This window comes from Zonotrichia leucophrys, chromosome 2 (genome assembly GCF_028769735.1).
Source record: "Zonotrichia leucophrys gambelii isolate GWCS_2022_RI chromosome 2, RI_Zleu_2.0, whole genome shotgun sequence".
In the NCBI taxonomy this organism is placed as follows: Eukaryota; Metazoa; Chordata; class Aves; order Passeriformes; family Passerellidae; genus Zonotrichia; species Zonotrichia leucophrys.
In genome coordinates this window covers 45,244,391-45,264,918 of record NC_088171.1, presented here as the reverse complement: position 1 = coordinate 45,264,918, position 20,528 = coordinate 45,244,391, and the positions used below count along the sequence as shown (strand labels likewise).

Sequence of the window (20,528 nt, the reverse complement as noted above, 5' to 3'; positions counted from 1 at the left end):
ATATTCATAAAAGCACAAGGATTAGGGAAAACTCTTGAAATTCCTATAAAGCAAAAGAAAACAAACAGTCTGGTGCTCTGGGGAAACAGGAATAGCTTTCAGGCTGGAAGCAGCAGGTGTGTGACAGCATTTCTGTGTCACACAGCCCTAGCATCCTTTCTGCAAAGAAAAGAAGGGATTAAGAACTCTGGTCCAAAGTAAAGGTTTAGATTATACAGTTTAGATTAGCAGCCCTTCCTTCATGCCCTACAGAACAGTTCCCATTAGCTCACAAGTGCATGATATTTTAAAGTAAGATAGTTCAGGCTGAAAGGTCACCTCAGGGTGTCTCAAGTTCAACCCCTTGCTCAAAACAGGGTCCAAGGGAAGTTCAGACTGGGTTTCTTAGGACTTTGTCCATTTGGTCTTGATAGGCACAGTTTGAGCTCTCTCTTCAATGGCTAGAGCAAGTTAATACTGATTCTGACAAGAGTCCTGCAGTCACAGCAAGCAGCTACAAACCAGAAGGCAGGTTGCTGAGGCAAAAGCATGACTGTGTAGTGACACTGGAAATGAGCACTTGCTAACAAATTGCCTCAGGAGCCAGGCCAATGCAGTTAAAGCAAAACCAAAAACCAAAATCCATTCTGCACTCCACACACAAGATTAATAGTTTAATCAACAGGGTTTTGTCTTGTTTAAATAACCTATCTTTCAAACCCTCTCGTTTGGGTCTTCATGGCAGTGTAGTTCACCTCATCTTAATCTCACTCAAGGGTGATTTAACAAATTCAGTAATAAAAGTCTCTGATCAGAGAAGCACCCAAAAAACTCAACCAGTGACTATGTGCTTTATAAAATTTAAAGCATCAGGCTAAATTTCCCCTTGTTTTACTACCACATGAGCCAAGTTTATCAGCAGTGGCTCAGCAATAACACTCAGGTTGATCTGCCCAGTGAACAACAAAACATTTCTTAGGAGTTTGCCTAAGAAACTGTTTTTTCAGCCTAAAGCCAGCCTGTTTCAGCTTCCAGAAGATCATGAATTGCCCCAAATGGTAACACAGACAAGATGGTGGAAAAGGTGGTTCGCACACACCTGCATTCAATATTTATTTTAAAGCTTTGCAAAAAATCCAGTTTCATTGTGAGACTGGAAACCTCATCCATACCAGCTCAGTTTTAGTTTTAACATTTGATTTACCCAACTCAAAGCCTGAATCCTCCAGAAGGTGAAGGAAATGTATATATTTGTAAGCTCAAAAGAAAATGAACATGAAGCCATGGCCACACAGCAGGAGAGGCATGCAGATATGTTTTACATTACACATTATATTCATTACTATCTACACTCTATTAATGATAGCCTGAAGTTTCAGCACATAAACACACACAAAAACACATGATCACAAATATATAGGCACACACACCTATTATTAATAATAGTAACAAATCACCCTCTTCTTACTTCTCTAAACAAAGGGAGCTTCATCACAAACCATCAAAAGGGAATAAATGCACCAGCAGATACTCAGTGAGTTTAAATAAACCCCAGGTAAAAACAATAGCTCCTCATAAGCCAATTATATCTGCCACATACTCCAGGCTAGGAAAGGACAGACTTTTATAACTATATTTTTCTTAGTTATTATTTAATAATACACAATCATTTTTAATAATAAGCATGGAAATAATGAACATTTAAAAAACATGTAACTTGTTGGTGATTTTCTTCCTTTGCTACTTATTGGAAATTTAATTTCATGAGACCAAACAACAAATGTTTCCACTGAATTTAAGGAATATTTCTCCATGAATGAGAATCAAGATGTTTCTGAAGACATTGTGGCCTGTTGCCTTAAAATTTGATACCTAAGTGTATCAGTAATACACTTAAAAGTGAAACATCATAAAAGCAAATTGGCATAGTTTAGAGAGACAGCCCAGAATTTTTCTTCAACAAGGGCTTTAGGTACTTCTGAAATGGATCTTTCCAGCATCACTAGACTTACAGCTAAAATCGAAAGGGTTTAATTTCTGGCCTTGTGTGCCATCAGACCAACCAAGCTCCTGAAACCATGCCTAGCACAAAGTATTTCCATGGCAGGGCTGCTGTCAGGTAAGTTAACTTCTCACACATTCGCACAGCCTTAACCCCATATCGAAATAATTTTCTCTTTTTGTGCTGAATTACTGACCTCAGGTCCGGGGCTCAGCCCTCCTTTGCAGACTGGCTGACTTGCTGAGCTCAGCTGTTATGGATTCCTCATCAAACAACCCTGCTGGGAAATAACAAGTTTGTTTTCTTCCAGCCCCTCCCCCACTAGTTTGGGGCTCTTGCTAAAGATATTTGTGATAAATGAAGATTTTGAAAACTCTTCAGGTTAATATTCCTAAGAGATTTTTCTCATCTGCTTTTGTTGACAAAGTGGGAATTCCAACCCCATATCTGCTTTGTTAAGAACATGAACTTATTAAAAATAGAAAAAAAGAAAGAAAACAGATCCTTCAATGGCAAGGTATTTCACAGAATCTCAGGATCACAGAATAATGACATTGGAAGAGACCTCTAAGAGCATCGAGTCCAACCTATGCCATAACACCTCAACTGGACGATAGCACCGATCCAAGTGCCAGGTCCAGTCTTTTTTTAAACACATCCAGAGATGGTGATTCTACCACCTCCCTGGGAAGAACATTCCAGTACTTTATTATTCTTTTGGTGAAAAAATTAATTTCATTTAATAGTAGTACTTCAAAGAAAAAAAATTAAAAAGAGAAAAATGTAGAATAGATAGAATATTAAAAGTCTTCTATTAATGACTTACGCAATATGAAATTAATATTGTAAATGGCCTGGCATGACAGCCATTTGGGATAAGTGGAAGTTTAAGTCCTCAAATCCCTCTCATTTTCTTTACTTCTTTTCTGCCTACTCCAATGCTGCCCAAGAGAGCAGAAGGTGGTAATTTCAGATGTTAATACAGATGCGGCTGATATAAGAAGTCTTTGGGCTAGTTAGCGTGCTAGGAAAAAAAAATAAATACCTGTTTCTCACAGGGCGAGCCCCATTCGTTTATCCAGCGTGCTGCCTCTGCCGGAGGAGGCGGTAAAGCAGCAGAGAAGGAGAATTTGCTGTGCCAGGGGCTGCCACGAGAGGGAGGTGCCATTGCACCCGGTGGGCTCGCTCACCTGTGCTGCAGCATCACCCAGCCAGAGCCCGGGGCTCGCTCACCTGTGCTGCAGCGAGCATCCCCCAGCCAGAGCCCGGGGCCCGCTCACCTGTGCTGCAGCATCACCCAGCCAGAGCCCGGGGCTCGCTCACCTGTGCTGCAGCATCCCCCAGCCAGAGCCCGGGCTCGCTCACCTGTGCTGCAGCATCCCCCAGCCAGAGCCCAGGGCTCGCTCACCTGTGCTGCAGAGAGCATCCCCCAGCCAGAGCCCGGGGCCGCCGCTCCTGCTCCTCCCGCTGCTCTCCAGCCCATTCCGCACAAGGTGGACTCCTTCCCCCCCCGAAATGCGCTCCCTTCCCTTGGGACCTCATCTCACCTCTCCCTGCCTTGTGCAGGAACCATCCGTGGGCTGAAACTCATTTTGGTTTTGGCACGTCACTGTCGGAACCCAGGAAATTCCTCTGGCTGCCCTGGAGGGCTGATCCCTTGCCCAGGGGGCTCAGAGACCTTGGCACAGAGCCCAAGACCCCTGTGCCTTTGATTTAGCCTTTGGAAAAAACAATTACCAACCTTATATGAAGAATTAAAAGCCACAAAAGTTTAAGTAGAATGATTGTGAATTTATCAGAGGGTGAAAAATAGATTTTTGGGGGTTTTTAGAATGGGGGTTTAGGGGGCAAGATGGAAGAATCTGGGTGTGTCCTGTCTTTCTCCTTCTTCTTCTTGGCCTCCATCTTCTGCTGTGATGGTGGTACTTTTAGATTGGTTTAGAGTAGAAGCTCTCTGTCTAACATAGGTGACAGGTGTTGGACAGTAATTGCAAATATTGTACACGTGGTTTTTAGTATAAAAAGATAACACTGCCACGGGGGCAGGCAGAGTGCCTGGACTGTCTTGCTGAGCGGATTTGGCTGGACAGGAGAAAGAATTTTATAGATAAGATACAATAAACAACCTTGAGACCGAGAAATGAAGAGCTCTGACTCCTTCTTTGAGCACCAGGCTGGGAAAAGAGACTTTCTAACGCATCTCGGGGTCAGAGCTCTGACCAGCTGGAGTCCCGAGATGTCACTGCTGAGCTAGCTGGGAATACACTGGGAGCGTGGCACAGGCAATCCGGCTTTTGCAGGGGCAGAGAGGGATTCAGTCCTTGTGGGCACATCTGCTCATCACAACTGTTCACCACACTGACACCGAGGAAAAGGAGGAAGCAGGTATATAGCATGATATGAATGTACCAAAAGAACCCCTTTGGATGCCAAATCATTGCAGTCCTCTTGCTCAAACAAATTCGTCCTCTTTGTCTCACCTACCTCTCATGTCATGTGACTTCTGTCCTCCACCATGATGCTGCCATTTATTATTTTTAAAAACTTATCTGGAAAACCTAATAAAAAAGTAATCCAACAAGTTTCATTAATATGTCTTTATCTTTCTAACAGTGGCACAAAAGCCTGTGGGTTTGGACTTTTTTATCCAGTATAAATCAACCAGGTACAGGGCCTTGATATAATTTAAACAGAAATACTAATTCTGACTTCCAGTCACCCTGTGACCTCTTCTTCTCTGACACAAGCAGTAACATTCACAGGGACTATACAACTCTGAAACAGCATTATGTGGACACCCCTCAAAATCCTGTGCATCTCTGAGCCTATGATCCAGCAGAAGCCCTAGGGCTATTTGGCACAAACCCACAGCTGGTGTGACTTGGCAAATCCTCATGGAAACCACTAAAGCTTTAAGAGTTTGTAGCAGCAGAGGGTCATTGATGCAAATGAAAGCAGAGCTTCTCTGGGAGCTTTTAGAAAGAGATTTAAGCATGCAAGATCCTCCTGTCATGACTGGATTGTCAGGCAGCTTTCTCTCTAATTTCTAAAAAAAAGGAAAAGAAATTAGTTGCTTTTCAGGCAAAGAGATTCTAGAAAAAATGTGGGTTTTTTCCCCCCACCACAGAAATCCTCTCAGACCCAGAAGAAAAGGAGGGGAAATCCAGCAGCAGCTCCTCTGTGTCTGGAGGGGCTGGACAGGAGTCAACACAAAAGGCTCAACTCCTGTGAAGGGTGTTCTGATCTTCTCACACTGTGACCTTCGTTTATGCCCTTTCAGGGAGCTCCTACAAAGCTGGGGAGACCTTGCTGAAATTTTCCCCCAGAAGAGCAAGAAGAAAAGGTGGAAAAGGAGCCCAGCAAAAATGTTCCTCCAAAAAAAACCCACATACTTCAGAATCTGTGCCAAAAAAAAAAAAAAAGCTCTCCTCTGGTTTTGCACACATGTTCTCTAAACCACAAGTCTTCTCATATAAATCCTATATGACATAATCATTCTCCATTTAAATCCTGCATGAGAGTGTTCACTCGTTTAATGCTTTAGATTAATCCAGAAGACTGTTGTTTTAATACTTTTCTCTTCTTGTCCTTGGAAACTTCACAAGAACTTCATTTTTGGATTTCATTTACTCTGCATAAATGGAGTAATGCGTTGGCAAATATCTTGTGTTGCCTCCATTCCCTAAAAGGATTGTGGGGCATGGGTAGGGGGTGTCTATATCTGGTTAGAAATCAGAACAGTTTTTCCAATGCCACTTAGTTATTTGTGGAGGGCCAGGTTCAAAGGATTGCGATGCATTCCATTTTTTGGAAGAACAAGAGCCTGTTCTCCTCAAAGCCTGTCCCCAAAAATGTCAGCAGTGAGGAGGGATGATACAGCAGCAACACACATTGTCTGTCCAGCACCACTGCTAAACACCTTCATGTTGTGTTTGGAGAACTCTGACAAGCTCACCTGGATCCAGGATGACTCCAAGCACGTGGTGAACCTGAGACATGGAGTAGGTGAAGATGGCAGTGAGCTGGCAGATATTGGCTTGTGTTCTGCATTAATCTGGGCTTTTAATAACTCCAGTGTTTCCCACAAGGCTGCTGCAAATGGAGGAGCTCTAATCTTATACAGTTGGGTGATATGAGCACATTTGCGGAAAAAAAAATCTTTACTGGTTCCTACATGACAAGAATCAGTGGAAGACTGTGGAAGACTGAGGGGCTCTTTCCTATGACTGATCTGACATTCCAAGATATCTCTCTGAGCTGGGCCACCTCCAGGACCTGCCAGCGCACATCCTCCCCCTGTTTTGGTTTAGTTCTTCCTAAACTGAAGAACCTGGCACCTGAATCCCACCGTTCTGTGGCAGTTCTTCAGCTAGGAGAGGGTAATGGCTAACAGACCTTGCTGTGTTCCTTCACAGCACACTTCTGGCTGTGCCTTGAGGTTATGAAGAAACAACAGGAAAGTAATAAAAAAGCAATAGTTATGTCTCTGAGGACCTTGTGCCCCCAACCCTGGGTTGGGATTACACAGATAAAGCTCATTTTCATGGGCCAGGATAACGAGGCACTGACTTGAGCATCCCCAACACCACATGATTAATGTTGCACAACTTCTTCCCTTGGGACTTTGTCATCTTTACAAGTAACTAATGCCCACCCTAAACAGAGAGCATAGAGCATGTATTTGGCATCATTTTACTGCCTTCAGCCACGGTCCAGACCTACCATTCTCCATGGGAGCCAGAGGGTTAGTTTCAAAGTCTGCAAAGAGCTGAGAAATTTCCTTCCCAGATTATTTTAAGATATTGAGACTCTGTTTCCACATGTTTGCAGTCAATGCTGCAGGTGGGTCCTTCCTTTCTGAGCATTTCCATGCTGCTCTGTCAGAGTGCACTCCAGATCCTGGTACCAAAACACAGAATAAAACTGCAGCATTGCAGAGATTACATGAGGGCAAGGATGAGCTCTGCATAGATAGATGCTCAGGTTAGCATGTAGCCCCTGGTGGATTTTCATGGCTTTGTTTTTGCAAAGTTGAACTCAGACATGGTCAAAAGTCAGGTTGGAGCTGAATCCAGTTTAGGAAGCATGCCTGAGAGACCCTGGAAAACATGGGTTGGTTTGGGTTTTTTAAAAAATTTGGTTTTCTTTAACACTTCAACAGAAGCAAGTAAGTGTTTGGAATTGGTCTCTCACTTTTAAATGTCTCTCTCAGATACATTGTTAAAGCTGGCTGCAGCAATTTGCAAGTTTTAGGTCCTCATCAAAATACGCACACACAGGTCAGGTGTTATTATTACTGTTATTATTATTATTATTGCTTGAAAACCCTTTCAATTAAAGATTACTTATAGATGAGATGAATATTGAATAAATGTAATCCATGGATTAATTAGCTAAAGCCCTATGTTAATCAGAAAGCAAGAAAGGGAGAAACACTAGCTCATTAAGCATTTACAAGTATGTTGTATGTGCTTCCAGGATTCAGTTACCCTCTCTCCATAACACAACTGTTTTTTATTTAACACTTGGATGTGTGTGAGACACCCAATGTCCTCCTATGCTAAAACTCAAAACTGCCAAATTATATAGTGTTAGTCATCACCAGTGTGAGAAGAAAAAGACTAAATAACACAGTAAATAATATTTGTGCCACAACTCCATAAATTGCATACACATGATATTTACATAAGTAATGGCTGAATTTGTGGCTGTGCATTACTTATTCACACCTTGTGTGGAATAACTCAAGAGGTAAAAGACTCATCCATTAATCTCCTCCCCCCAATCTATAATCCTAAGAAATCCTAAGCCCTGCAAGACACTTGATCCTCTTAGGAAAATCAGGCTCCTGTGCTGAGGATGGTGCTGTGCTTGGTGCTGAAGCACTGCTGATGAGCTCCCCATTCATTGTATGGCTATGCAAGTCCTCTGGGCCCTGCATGGGTCTGTCACCTGTCTGATGGACACACACAGACATGGAAAGTCCTCGTGTGCCCCCTCCCTCACAGCCCATGAAGTGTTTTGCCGCCCTCTCAGGCCTGCTGTGCTGGGGTCTCATTGTAAAATTTTTGTGCATATTTTTCCTTTAATGGAGCACCTTCTACCATCAAAGATGAGTGTCAAACGGATGAAGTGCACTTTTCTTACTTCACACACAGCATTTTGTAGAATATCCCACCATAAGGATTTTCTCCATGAATAATTCCATGCTGCAATATCTTTTTTCCTTTAAAATTTCTTTTTGTTTTTTCACCAATGCTATTCAGTGTCCACAAACTGCAAGCAGACTATCACACAGGCAAACCCAGCCCAGAGGCACAACAAGCCTAAATCTGGGTGGAAATTACAGATTTCTCTGCACTTACCAAAAAACAAGGCAAACAAGGCTGGCAAGACAACCTTTAGCATTTTGCACTTTTTCTTGGTCTCATCTTACATGATACCACTTTGTTGCACTGAGCCCCACTCCTCTCCTCCCCAGGCTGTGCTGCCCAGCCTTCCTCTGCATTACAGCCTCTAGCACTGCCTGGCTACTCCAAAAGTGATGGTTGTTCTGCAAGTCTGCCACATGTTCCCCCAAGGACACGTACCACAAGGAATCAAGATTCCAAGGTTTCTCATCATGCTTGTGTGGCTGCACATCAGCCTCAGGGGGACCATCACTTCCAGAGGAGTGAGACAGCATCAGATGGAGGAGGTTATTTATTTCTCTTGAGGCTCTAAGGCAAAGGGAGCAGCCTGTCATATGCAAAGGGTCTGTTGCACCACAGGCTGAGTTGGAAAGGTAATGTAGGGATTTCTCCTTAGGGGTAAGTTCTTGGGCAGACACTTTAATAACACTCTTCATTAGGAAATAATTGCCAGGCACTATGCAACTCCCTCCTCTCCATGAGAGGGAGTCCAACAGAGTCAGAAGTGTGAAAGATAAAGGTCCCTACCTATGCAAGAGTGAAATTCTGCCACCCTGCCTGTAACAGCACAATTTTATCATGGCCAGTCCTATGACCTTTGGCAGTGCAGGTACAGGGCAGCAAAGCAACAGCCAAGCAGAGCTTATTGCAAATATGCTCCTCCATACTGACCTGTTACTTCATGACAATAATGTGAAACAGCCCCCGTTCCTGCTCTGTCCCATATGCTGGCACCCCTCAGCTGTCACCCCCTCTGTGAGGGCACTCTTGTCCCTCCATGTGGCCAGAGCTGCCCAGGGCCTCTGTGGCTGCTGTGCAAACACCACACCTTGCTCCCACTGCTGTGAGCAGACAGTAAAATCAAAGAGCAGATGTTTCATCTCAGGGCAGCAGACAGGAGTATTACCTGGCCACACATTTTGGTAGTAAAATGAACTTACAGACTCCATCACTTTTCAAAATCACATACTTTATGTGATTGGTACCTATGGCATGCTGAGTGGCACAAGCAGCTTTGGAGCTTGCAGCTGTCCCAGCTCCAGTGCAGATCATGGGTGAATCACTGACTCTGTGGTGGAGTGGAAACTAGGATGCTCAACTCTGCCTATGAGACGCCCACATGAACAGGCCTTGAGCATGCAAAAAGCATCTGAGCATGCCTTGGTGGGAAAGAAGGGGTAAGGTCCATTAAAGGACAAGGGGTAATAGTTTTAAACTAAAAGAGGGTCAATTTAGGTTAGTTACAAAGAAATTTTTGACAATGAAGGTGGTAAAACAGCGGCACAGGTTGCCAAGAGAGGTCGTGGATATCTTATCCCTGGAAACATTCAAGGTCAGTTTGGATGGGGCTATGAGCAATCTAGCGCATGCTCATAGCCCCATCCAAAGAAGGGACATGAAGATGTCCTGGCTCGCTGCAGAGGAGTTGGAATAGATGGCCTTTAAAGGTCAGTTCTTGCCCAAACCATTCTGTGATTCCATGAGGCAGAAGCAGTGCTATCAGTGAGTACACTACCTGGGGGTGGAGGGTGGGGGTGTGATGAGCATCCACAGCCTTTTTGCCTCCTGCCACACGATTCTTCACAAACTTGGTCTTTATTTAACTAGAAGGCCCCTACATCCTCTGTTTGGGATAGAGATGCTTGGCACTGAGGCAACTGAAGTATCCTGCAGAAGATCTGTTCCAGCAGCCTCCAGCAGTTGGGAATTTCTTCCTTTTTTCCTGGAGCAGTATTAATTCAATGACCTAGCAATCACATTGGAAACAAACCACATAAACATATAGAGTTACAGGTGAAACTCATTCACTGGGAAGACCTTCAAAAGGCACTGTCACTGTCTTCAGACCCAGTCAAGCCTACTGGTGTGGGGAACACACAGTGAAAATGCCCTGTGCAATGAACTTGTAGGGTTAGAGCTGTTAATAATGTATGGGCCTATACCATGCATTATGTATTAAGCTCAGGAGAGCTGAGCTAAAGTCAAACATAGATCAGACAATCCATGGGATTGGATTTAAAGTACTTGAAAGGTGCCCCTGGACCCAAATGCAATGAGAAAAAGCAGCAATTGAGAGGTTCAGACGGGCATCCCCTCAGTCACTACCCCTGATCCACAGCAGGAGTCTTCAGCACATGCCAGTGGTGGCAACAGCCCCAAGCTGCTCTCTGCAACAGTTCTCTCTTTTGGGAGGGAAAGGAAGGAATTAACGCTCTCACTGATAATCCTTGGAAAAAGCCATTGTGCCAGGTCCCCGAGAGACGCCTGTGCAAGCCAGGGGTCTGCAGTATGTTTCATAGATGGTGTGAGGGTAAACTCTCCTTTTTGGAGACCAAGAGAACCCCCACACTGTGAATGCACCCTTGGGCGCTCTCTGTGGAAGCTACAGCTCAGGCAGACAGGGCAGGTTTTACTCCAGACATCACTCAGACAAAACTATTCTCGGCCCACTGAAAAACTGCAAGCTGCAGAATGCAATACAATACTTTGTGGTTCTAAAGGACCTTCCAAATGAGGGTCTCACATTAATTAATTAAGCCTCAGAGCACCTAGAAGGAAAATCTATCCTATTTTACCAGCAAGTGGAATGAGTATGCAAAGGTCACACAGAATAGAGGAGCAAAGGAAAGAGAGATCCTGGTATCCTGACTCCTGACTCTTTGCTGCATCTATTAGCTCATGAGTCCCCTCCAAGGGACACACATGGAGGACAAAAGGTGACCCACAGCTGTGTCCCAAGGGGCACTGGCTGAGAGATTTAATAAGATGCAGGAGAATGACTAACGGGGTTACACAGATTGTCGCAGGTCAGTAAAGAATATGGCATTAAGAAAATTGATCCTTTGAAAGCCTCCAGCCACATGCTTATGTCAGAACCAGACGTGACTTGTGTCTGTGTTTCATACGACACCACCAAGTGCCCACCAAAGGGCTTTCCTTCATGTATAAATAATGAAATGCAATGCAATGCCAACAGGTGCTTTTTTCACAGGGAGAAGGGAGAAGAAGGGAAAGTGTTTGGGTAGGCTGAGGCAGAGCCCCAGTTCTCCCTGCCTCTCCCACCCCTCCCTGTCCTCATGGCTCATGAGCAAGAGGTCACTGACGGCTGGACGTGCCCATCTGCCTGCAATGCCAAGGAGACAAGCACATGGGCACTGGAAGAGGGAGTGAGCTGTGTATGACTGGGGTGTGTGTGCAGCGCAGCAGCCACCGTGTCTGGGCTATAGACGGGAGCCTGCCATGGGGAAGAAAAAGAAAAGCTCTCTGCAGGTCATCCTGGAAGATGGTTGGTATCACTGTGAGATCATTTCAGTTTGCATGCTGCCAAATACTTGACTAAACCTCTCGGGGCTTCCTGAGCACACCATTTTGTATCTCTCGAAGACCATACAATTTCACGTTGCTCGGGCAGGGGACTTTCATCAGTCTGCCAGACTAAAGTAAATATTAAGAGCATCTCTGTAGGGAAGGAATATAATGTATAATCAATGAGAGATATTCTGCCAAGCTCAGCTGGAACTTAAGGGTCAGCTGTGTCAAGCATCACACGTGTAAATTCCAGTAACAAATGCAATTACTCCTCGTTCTTTGTTTTGCAGCCGGAATAGAGTTTGATGGAGAAGTGGAAACTGACACAGAGAGTGAAGGTAATGTAGAGATTAACAAATGTGGTCCTGTTTGAAATACAAGAGGTGATACCTTTTCTGTTTCTCTCTGACTTATGACTTGCTCTACAACACAAACTCTTTCATGAGCTTCTTGCAAGCAAGCAGATTTTTCCCTTGAGGTTTGACTTATAACAGTGATATTTAAAGCGCCATTCTTAAGCAGTCTGTCCTGTTTTATCCATGTTCCCAGAGCTGGAGGCTGTCAGAGCCCACATCCCCTGGGAGTCAGCCCCTAGTAAATCAGGCACTGCAGTAAAGCACCACCCTGTGCAGGGCTGGGGCTGCTTTGCGCTACACTGAGGTCCTGCTTGCCCCCGTAATGCTTGCTCAGACCATAACACACTGGGATCTTCATCAGTCATGGCTGCAAGACGATAATGATGAAAATGGATTGAAGGGAGACTTATGGCTGTGAGAGAAACCAGGAAAAGCCATGACAGGACTAAAAACACCTTTAACTCTGCAGGTATAGTATATCTCAAGTGAGAGAGCTAAGAGGTAAGACCATAACAGCACTGGAAAGGTGATACAAATGTAGCTGTTACTGCAAAAACAGTTCACAACTGTGTCTGTATTACTCACAGAATATGAGAAAGTAGTTTACTTTCTCATACTACAGCAAATTACCAGAAGTTATTTTATTAAAAAAATCATAGCTGTCTTTTCCATGTAGGCAAAAGAGGCAGTAAGATAAAGGTTACAAATTAATGCTTCATAATTAGCCTAATACTTGAGAGATTGCAAATAAAAAATCCCCTATATCATCAGCTGTCCAAAATGAACATTTTCCCAAAAAGAGCAGGTGGTCCTTTGATCTATATGATTGATCAAAATTCAGTTTAGATGGACCATTACATAGTAACTGAAACCTGCATGATGCCTCCTGAGAAATTAATTGGAAGCTCCTTCTCATTCCCAGTGTCAAATGTGACAACCACTGCCTACTAATTTTTTACCACTAAAACCCAGAAACTATTTGCTTGTCATTAATTTCTAGATTTTCACCAAACCAAAAATGCAAATACTCATTTTTTATTTTTTTTTTGCTTCTATTTTTCTCACCTTTTAGGCTCCTCATTTTACACTCTGGATCCCATTCCATCACAATTTCCTTCTTCTATTAAAATATCTCCAACTCTTTACTTTCATCAGACAGAAATTTTGGAAAATAAGCCAGAATACTCTGGAAAACTTACTATTAATTTTAATGGGCTTGGTAGTGAAAGAGATGGAGACACTTGGGGACTTTTGAAAAATTTTTCCCCCTTTCCATAAAATTCTGCAATTAAATCATGCTCTACTTCAATACTTTAAGCTGGAAGCATTTCTGACTTCTGGAAAGAGGAGGTTTTTAGCTTGCAATGCCAGTAAGAAGGAAATGTGCCTCGGAGACTGTCTGGTTTTTTCTTCTCTGAATAGAGACCATCCAATATAAAAGAAAACTGAGAGAGAGAAAGAAAACCAGATACTGCCTGTGCTGTGCCTTTTCTCTCTATAAATAGAAGAACTCCATTCCCAGCCTTGAAAAGTAAACATCTTTCAAGGACATTGCATCAACAAGCAAACTACACATTGTGTGACAGACTGCAATTTCTGTTTCCTTTGTTCTGGTGTGTTTACAGGTCAGGGAGATATCTGTCTGTGCTGCCTGATGGATGGGCTTTTGCATTTGTAACTAATTTCCAATCTTCTTATGGTCACATATAAGTCACTGATGTGCTAAATTGTGGTGTCCTAAATGGGAGTTGCACAAGCAGAATTCCACCTGGTTCTTGGACAGGGCATAACACAAAGCCCATCGAGATCAACAGGCACCTGCTCTTTGAATTTGCCAGGGTTTGCATCAGGTGTCCTGTCTGCCCATGCTCTTCTGATGAATCTTTATTCTGCCAGCATGGATTTCCCAATGTAACTGTTTTTTATCACTTGCAGAAGATGAAGCAAAGGACAAGAAAACTAACAAACAACGCCTTAGGGAAACTGGCAGAGCAAGCACACTTCAAAGCAAAAAGCAAGAGAAAGACAAAGAAGAAAAAGAAGAAAAAGAAGAAGATGAGAGCAAAGAGGAAGACAATGGCAGCCAACAAAACAGAGTTTCTAGGAGAAAAAATTACCAAAGGAAAAACAGAAATGGAAAAAAGGCAAGAGAAGAAGGAAGCCAGAAGAAAGACAGAGGCAAAACGGCTCCTAACAAAGATCAAAAGGAATCAGAAAACAAAGAAAAGAAAACAACCAAGAGAGGGAAGGAGGGGGAGAATAAACAGAAGAAGGGCAGGAAGAACAGGTAATTAAACAATCCCTGACTACTGTGCCTTGTTCAGACTGGCAGCGATATTGACATGCCAGCGGCATGTGGATCAGAATGGCAAAACCAATAGACTGCAAAAAACTTCCGGCTCTCCTTAAAGAGACACAGTGGAAAACAGTGTAAAATTCCACAAAAACAAACTGTTTCCAAGTCATTATAATTTCTCAACCAGGATCAGGTCTATGCATGTAGTGGAGTCTTAGTACCTACAGCCGGGGGTAGAAAAGCACCCGTAAAGAAAGTATCTTGAGAAATTTGGGCATGGAGACCTTTTTTTGGTTGGTCTATGGAAACGTTCCAGATAAAATGTATCCCTTGTGTTTTCAATTCTCTTCCTCTTCCAAATCTTGCTTGTCCCAACCTTTGTCTTCTATCCATATCTCTCCCATTTTGTTATGAAGGCATGAAAACCATTTTTCTGGAGCCAGCTGTAGCCCTGGAAGCTGTAGGCAATGTTCTTTAGCTGATATGTGGCCCAAAGCACAATATTGAGTAAATTGTAGTGGGGCAAAACTGGCTCCTCACTATCCTGGCTGGAAACAGCCTTGCTCCGAGTGTGATGGGCACTGGCATCACACTGAGCCAGGGGATGTTGAGGCACTGTGCCCACACTGGAGTGGAATCCCCAGGACCAGCAGCAGCAGTCCGCCTACCCCAATCAAGGTCTTCCCTCTAACCCCTGTGAGGTTTTCTGTGTCCTTTATTTTGTGTGTCTTCCAGTACTTCTTCAGCTTCCTCCAACTCCTCTGATGAGGAGTCACTGTCAGAGGAAGAGCTCGCCATGCTGAAGGAGCAGGTGGAGCAAAAGAAAAAACTGATTTCCACCATGAGGAACAAGCCCTGGAGGATGGTGAAGAAGCTCTCGGTGCTCAGGTACCCATCAAAATGGGAACCCCCCTTCCTGGGCTCTCTGCTGACTGTTATGAGGTGCACTGTGTCTTTCCTTGAAATTACATATTTGCTGCTGCTGTAACACCGTAGTATCAGAAATAGTGACTGGCATAACCTGGCCAGCCTGTCTGGCTAAAAATGACCGGAGTTAAAATATGCAATCTGATTTTCCCCCTCTGTAACCAAAGAACAGACAAAGTGCAAATCTGTTCAACTGATACCCACGGCCAGGACATTCTAGCCTCGTATGTAAAACCAAATGACTCACTACAGTCAGGCTGCTTGTTAAAGCAAACTCGGTACCCTGGCTTGCTTATTCATGTCTTTTGTCAGACAGAAATCAGAGCAGCCCAGTGCCCTGTTAGTGCACAGTCCTGAGATGGGGCTGCTTGGAAAAAATGCTGTATTATTTTCAGAGGTTTATGGAGCAAAGAGAAATCTGCCACACTGACCCTGATGAAGGTGGGAACAACTCAGGCAGCAGCAGAGACCCCTCAGTGCTGGGCAATGGGGGACAGTGGGGCAGAGCTGACCAGAGAAATCAAAACCCATGGGTTGGTAGGGAACGGCTCACAACAAACCATTCCCCTGTCAGGGCAATGATTCAGCTCCCAGCTCTACTGCTTAAGGAACTTCTGAAACCCCTTTCTGCCAGGAGAGATTTCAAAATAGCATTGCAAAGCACACATACATTTTCTTTTTAACTAAAAACCAAGCTATGTTAAACCATGACACAGCCCCAGAGGGAGTGGTGATGCCCCAGCTCTGTATTTGCTGAGAGGTTGCTCAGAGCTGCAGGGACTGTGCTATCAAAGCTGACAGTCACCATGTGTCTTTGTGTCTCTCCTTTATGCCCTGAAGGCCAAGACCTGTTCCATCTTCCAATAAAATCAGGAATCATGAACACTGCCAATTACTTCTGAAAATCTAGACAAAGATCTATAACAGGGAAGCTGTGTTAAAGTAGCTTTTCCACCTCACAGCTGTGCTATGTGTCTGAGCTCATAACAAATAAATTCTTATGGCCCTAAAATTACAAATTTCTGTAAGAAAAAAAAAAAGGAGCAAAGCAGAGTTATTTCTGATGCATTTTTTCCCCTGTGGTGTAGGATACTGACTAAAATTCTGCTTATGATCATGTTTACAATGTCCTTCCATCCTTTCATCTTATTTCTGAGCTACAGAAATCATCACTACCTACTAATGAACCTCAACAAAACTGTTGCACATGTTGTGCAGGGGTCTCCAGAAAGGCTCTCAGCACACTGTACACCCATTAGATATTTTTGGTTGCATGGACTCAACCCTGAGAGAAGAAATTATGAGCCACATTGCACAGATGAGGGGTGTAAAACACAAAGAGAGCAAAACAATATCTTCAAGACTTAGAAATCTCACTTTAGGTTTGCAAATGGAATCACAGGTGATTTTCCCAAGGTTACAGGCTGACCTAGCCAACTATTTATACCAAGTGGAAGTCCATCTTCCCACAGGCTTAGGATGGCATAAAACCTCCCAGCTCCTGAGATTTAATCTCTTTTCATTGGCAATGCCAATATACAATATAATTTTATTCACAAGCTCAGCATAACAGCATCTACCTAGACTATTTTCCTCTGTATTTCCCTTAGATATCCTAGTGTAAAACTAGTTTCATTTTGCAGCTTGATTTTACTCCTGACTAGCATACTCTCATTCCTCTGGCACTGAGATTATCCCCTTGGGCTGTTTGCACATCTCTCATATTTATCCTGGGAGGTGTTCATAAAAGGAAGCTCTGCATCCTCTTGGAGTTTATTTCACTAGGCAATGTTATTTTCTCCTTGACCAATGCATCAGGAGAGAAAAATTATAACAGACACACAGGCTGAGAGAGCTCTGCAGCGAGAGAAACGGGCAGGCTTTTAGTTTGCACCCAGGGAGAAGTGTGGAGCAAGATTTGGGGCACTAACAATACTTAAAGCTAATATAAAACATTTCTATATGGATGTGAGTGCTTTGGGGACCTGACAGCTAATCCTGTGTGGGTGTCTGAGCTCTACATGGCACAGCAACTGATCAGCAGAGAGCAGGTGGGGAAAGACACCAAGTCCCCACCTCACTATGAGCACGGTTGCTTTTCCCACTGGTGCAGGCAGTGGTGAAAAGCTAAAGACCCCTCTGCTGCTTTAACAACCTGCTTGTTTTTATTCCAATTAGGGAGGCACAAGATTTTGTAGAGAAGTTTGAAGGAGCACTGGGAAAAGGAAAGGGCAAAAAGTTGTATGCATATAAGATGATGATGGCGAAGGTAAGTGCTACAGTGATGCCAGAGAAAGGCTTGGGTGCTCAGTTGTGTATTCAGCACATTTCTGGGTTTATTGACCTCTATTTGGTGAAAGAGGCACAAGGAAGTCAGAATAAAACTTCCTGCCCACATTCAAAAAAATACTAGCTGGCTTCAAATCTACAACTAATGCAGAAAGAACAGGGGGAAATTCACACCTACCTGAACCTGATTGTGACCTTTCCTGAAGCAAAGGAGGGTTTACAGGAGCAGGGAAAACCATGGCTTTCTGGCTGCAATCTCCAAAACCTGGATATGTAAGAAAAGACATCCCTAAAGGGAAAAGAGGCCCTGCCAAACTCTTGCCCTGCCCCTCATCCTGTAAAATTTCATCTTCTCCAGTGATGAGGAGATAACAGGGAGAACGATGGCTGTGCTTTGAAGTTGGTAGCCAAGTTGCATGTTGTCATGGAGATTACATTGAGAAGTGCAAAACAGAGCCAGACCTGAGATTATGAAATCAATGGGAGTTTAGCTGCTGGCCTTGGGAGGAAAGATTCAAGCTCAGTGTTTTATCAAACTAAATGTTGTTTTAAGTAGAGTTTGTTCTGAACCAATTCTTTCAGTCCAGAGGCAGGTCTGAATTTCCCACTCTTATACAATCTGATCAAGCCATAGTACAACTGCAGCTTTCCAAAAGCCTGAAAAGGTTAAAACTCTTAAAACTCAAATCATAAATGTGAACACTTGGGAGTGGGAGGGGCGGATTTTTGGTTGAAGGGAGTTTCTGAAATAGTCCAAAAGATAAGACCCAGACCAGAGCTCCTGCTTTGGACTTTACACCCACACCTAATCATGCTATCAAACTCTGATATTAGAGAGCCCTGCTTAAGAGCAGACCCCCTCTTCACACCTCTCTGCTCACTGCAATGTTGTCTTGTTTCAGAAATGGGTGAAATTTAAGAGAGACTTTGAAAATTTTAAAACTCAGTGCATACCCTGGGAGATGAAGATAAAGGAAGTGGAGAGTAAGTTGAAGTTGCTGTGTGGTGGCAGTGGGACATTTTCTAAGATTGCCTTGTCTTCCCTACAAGCAATGTTCCAGCTTCCTGATCCACAGTCTCCACTCGCCCTGGGCATCAGTGCCAGACAGGGGCACACACCCCTGGCAGCTCCAGGTGCTGCTCTCTCCAGCAGCTGTGGGGACTCCTGGGAGGCTCATGGGGAATCTCTCATGGGGAGACCTGAGGGTAAAGGGCTGCTGAGGACTCTTCAACCCTCCTAAACTCCTAACCATGAAATGTCTTCTCCTTTAAGGTCACTTTGGGTCCTCTGTTGCTTCCTACTTCATATTTCTGCGCTGGATGTATGGAGTAAATCTTGTCCTTTTTGGGTTAATATTTGGACTGGTTATCATTCCAGAGGTAAGTGCTTAATTCTCCTTTCAGGAAAATCTTGCCCTTTGCTTGACACAAACATGGCATTGACAGGACAAATGCCTTATAACAGGCATCACTTCAGATAAATGAAATGCCTGAGGACAATTATTTACAAAGAGTTACTGACACAGGAGCAGAAGTCGGATTGATATCAGGAGACATCAAATGCTATCAGAGATGCTGCTCATCCAGCAGCTGAAACAGGGGCTCAACAATCAATCTAATTCAAGGCTAGTTTTACATTTTGAATAAAGTGAAGAACATGACATTCCAATCCTAGGTACAAGATCTGGTCTGCACGAGCCACAGGAAATGGATTGTGCTCTGAAAATAATTAAGTGCCCTCAGTTTTGGGCATGGCCATGGGGCAGCAGCCATGGCACAGCCCCTCGGGGAAGAGACAACTTCCCAGCACTCTGCCAACTAACACTTGCTTGGGAAATAACCCTTTTTTGTACTTCCAATTCATATGATTCACAAGCAATTGTTTTATTTTTAGTTTTTCTATTTCTCACTCTTCTTGGAGAATGAAAAAGATCTCATAGCCAACTTTATATGATCGTTTATTGAAGAATTTTTTAATGTAGCCATTACAGCTCTGGCTAAATTACTCAGTGCAGTATTTAAAGGCTGTGCAATCCACAGACAGTGGCATCTGTTCTGTTCAATGCAGAATTTTATGGAGCAAATATGCACTGCAGAATGTCTCCTGAGGACCATGCTTTTGTTCCTCTTAATGTGCTTGCTCACACTATGGAAAGGGAAAGCTCAGTTTCCCCTCAGGATGAGGAGACATAACCATTAGCACTGAACAATACAAATGTGTTTGGTTAGGAACTCTGCATATGGCAGGAGCTCTCCTCTCTGAAGTGTGCACACTGTTACTCACTGCCTACTGAGCTGTTACGATACGGGAGAGTAGCTGGGCAATAAACATTTAATCATAAATTATTTTGAGTGTAATTAGATAGCCCTAAAAAATAAGTGATAGATGATATGCCTTTCTAGGCTATGAATGCTAATGAGATATTTTGGTATTGGCACCAGTCAGCTTGTAAACATAATAATTTTCCATAGCCCTTAGCATTCTCTGTCTGGACTTCTACTGCTGCTCCAGCTGCAAGACCTGCTTTGCATGGAGCCATCAGGACAGGCTGGGCCATGAAAACTATTTTTTGCATCTTTTTGTCATACTTTTTTTTCCCCCAAACCTAATTGCCCTTTACCTCACCTTGAGAACATCTTTCAATTCAGGACTGAAAAATACAAATTATATTGCAAGCTTGACCCAGTGCTCTTGACTTCTCTCAGAGGAGTAGCTCTGCATAAATAGATGGAGCTAATCCCTTTACTGCATTAGACCCATGAAGTTCAAGCAAAGAACTCCTTGCCAAACTAAGGACATTTCAACTGCAGATGTTCCTTGAGGGTACAGTTTCTCCAAAAAATATTTCCTGTGCAATGGATATGTCCAGGGAAAGGGAAGTCCTCTGGTTATTTGTGTGAAATTAATACTAAGTATAAAAAATAAATGTAATACTGTACATTATTAAATATACTTAGTA

The 20,528-nt window shown here is 43.5% G+C and overlaps 1 protein-coding gene across 1 annotated transcript in view; it reads left to right on the top strand.

Annotated features, from left to right (window-relative positions):
* The first annotated feature begins 11,631 nt into the window (after positions 1 to 11,631).
* Positions 11,632 to 20,528, top strand: part of TMC2 (transmembrane channel like 2) — a 30,171-nt gene continuing 21,274 nt past the window's right edge. The window contains exons 1-7 of the mRNA XM_064704819.1: positions 11,632 to 11,677; positions 11,991 to 12,038; positions 13,992 to 14,343; positions 15,088 to 15,240; positions 17,458 to 17,548; positions 18,471 to 18,552; positions 18,842 to 18,948. Coding sequence (XP_064560889.1) covers positions 11,632 to 11,677; positions 11,991 to 12,038; positions 13,992 to 14,343; positions 15,088 to 15,240; positions 17,458 to 17,548; positions 18,471 to 18,552; positions 18,842 to 18,948 — 879 coding nt within the window. The remainder of the gene's footprint in view (positions 11,678 to 11,990; positions 12,039 to 13,991; positions 14,344 to 15,087; positions 15,241 to 17,457; positions 17,549 to 18,470; positions 18,553 to 18,841; positions 18,949 to 20,528) is intronic.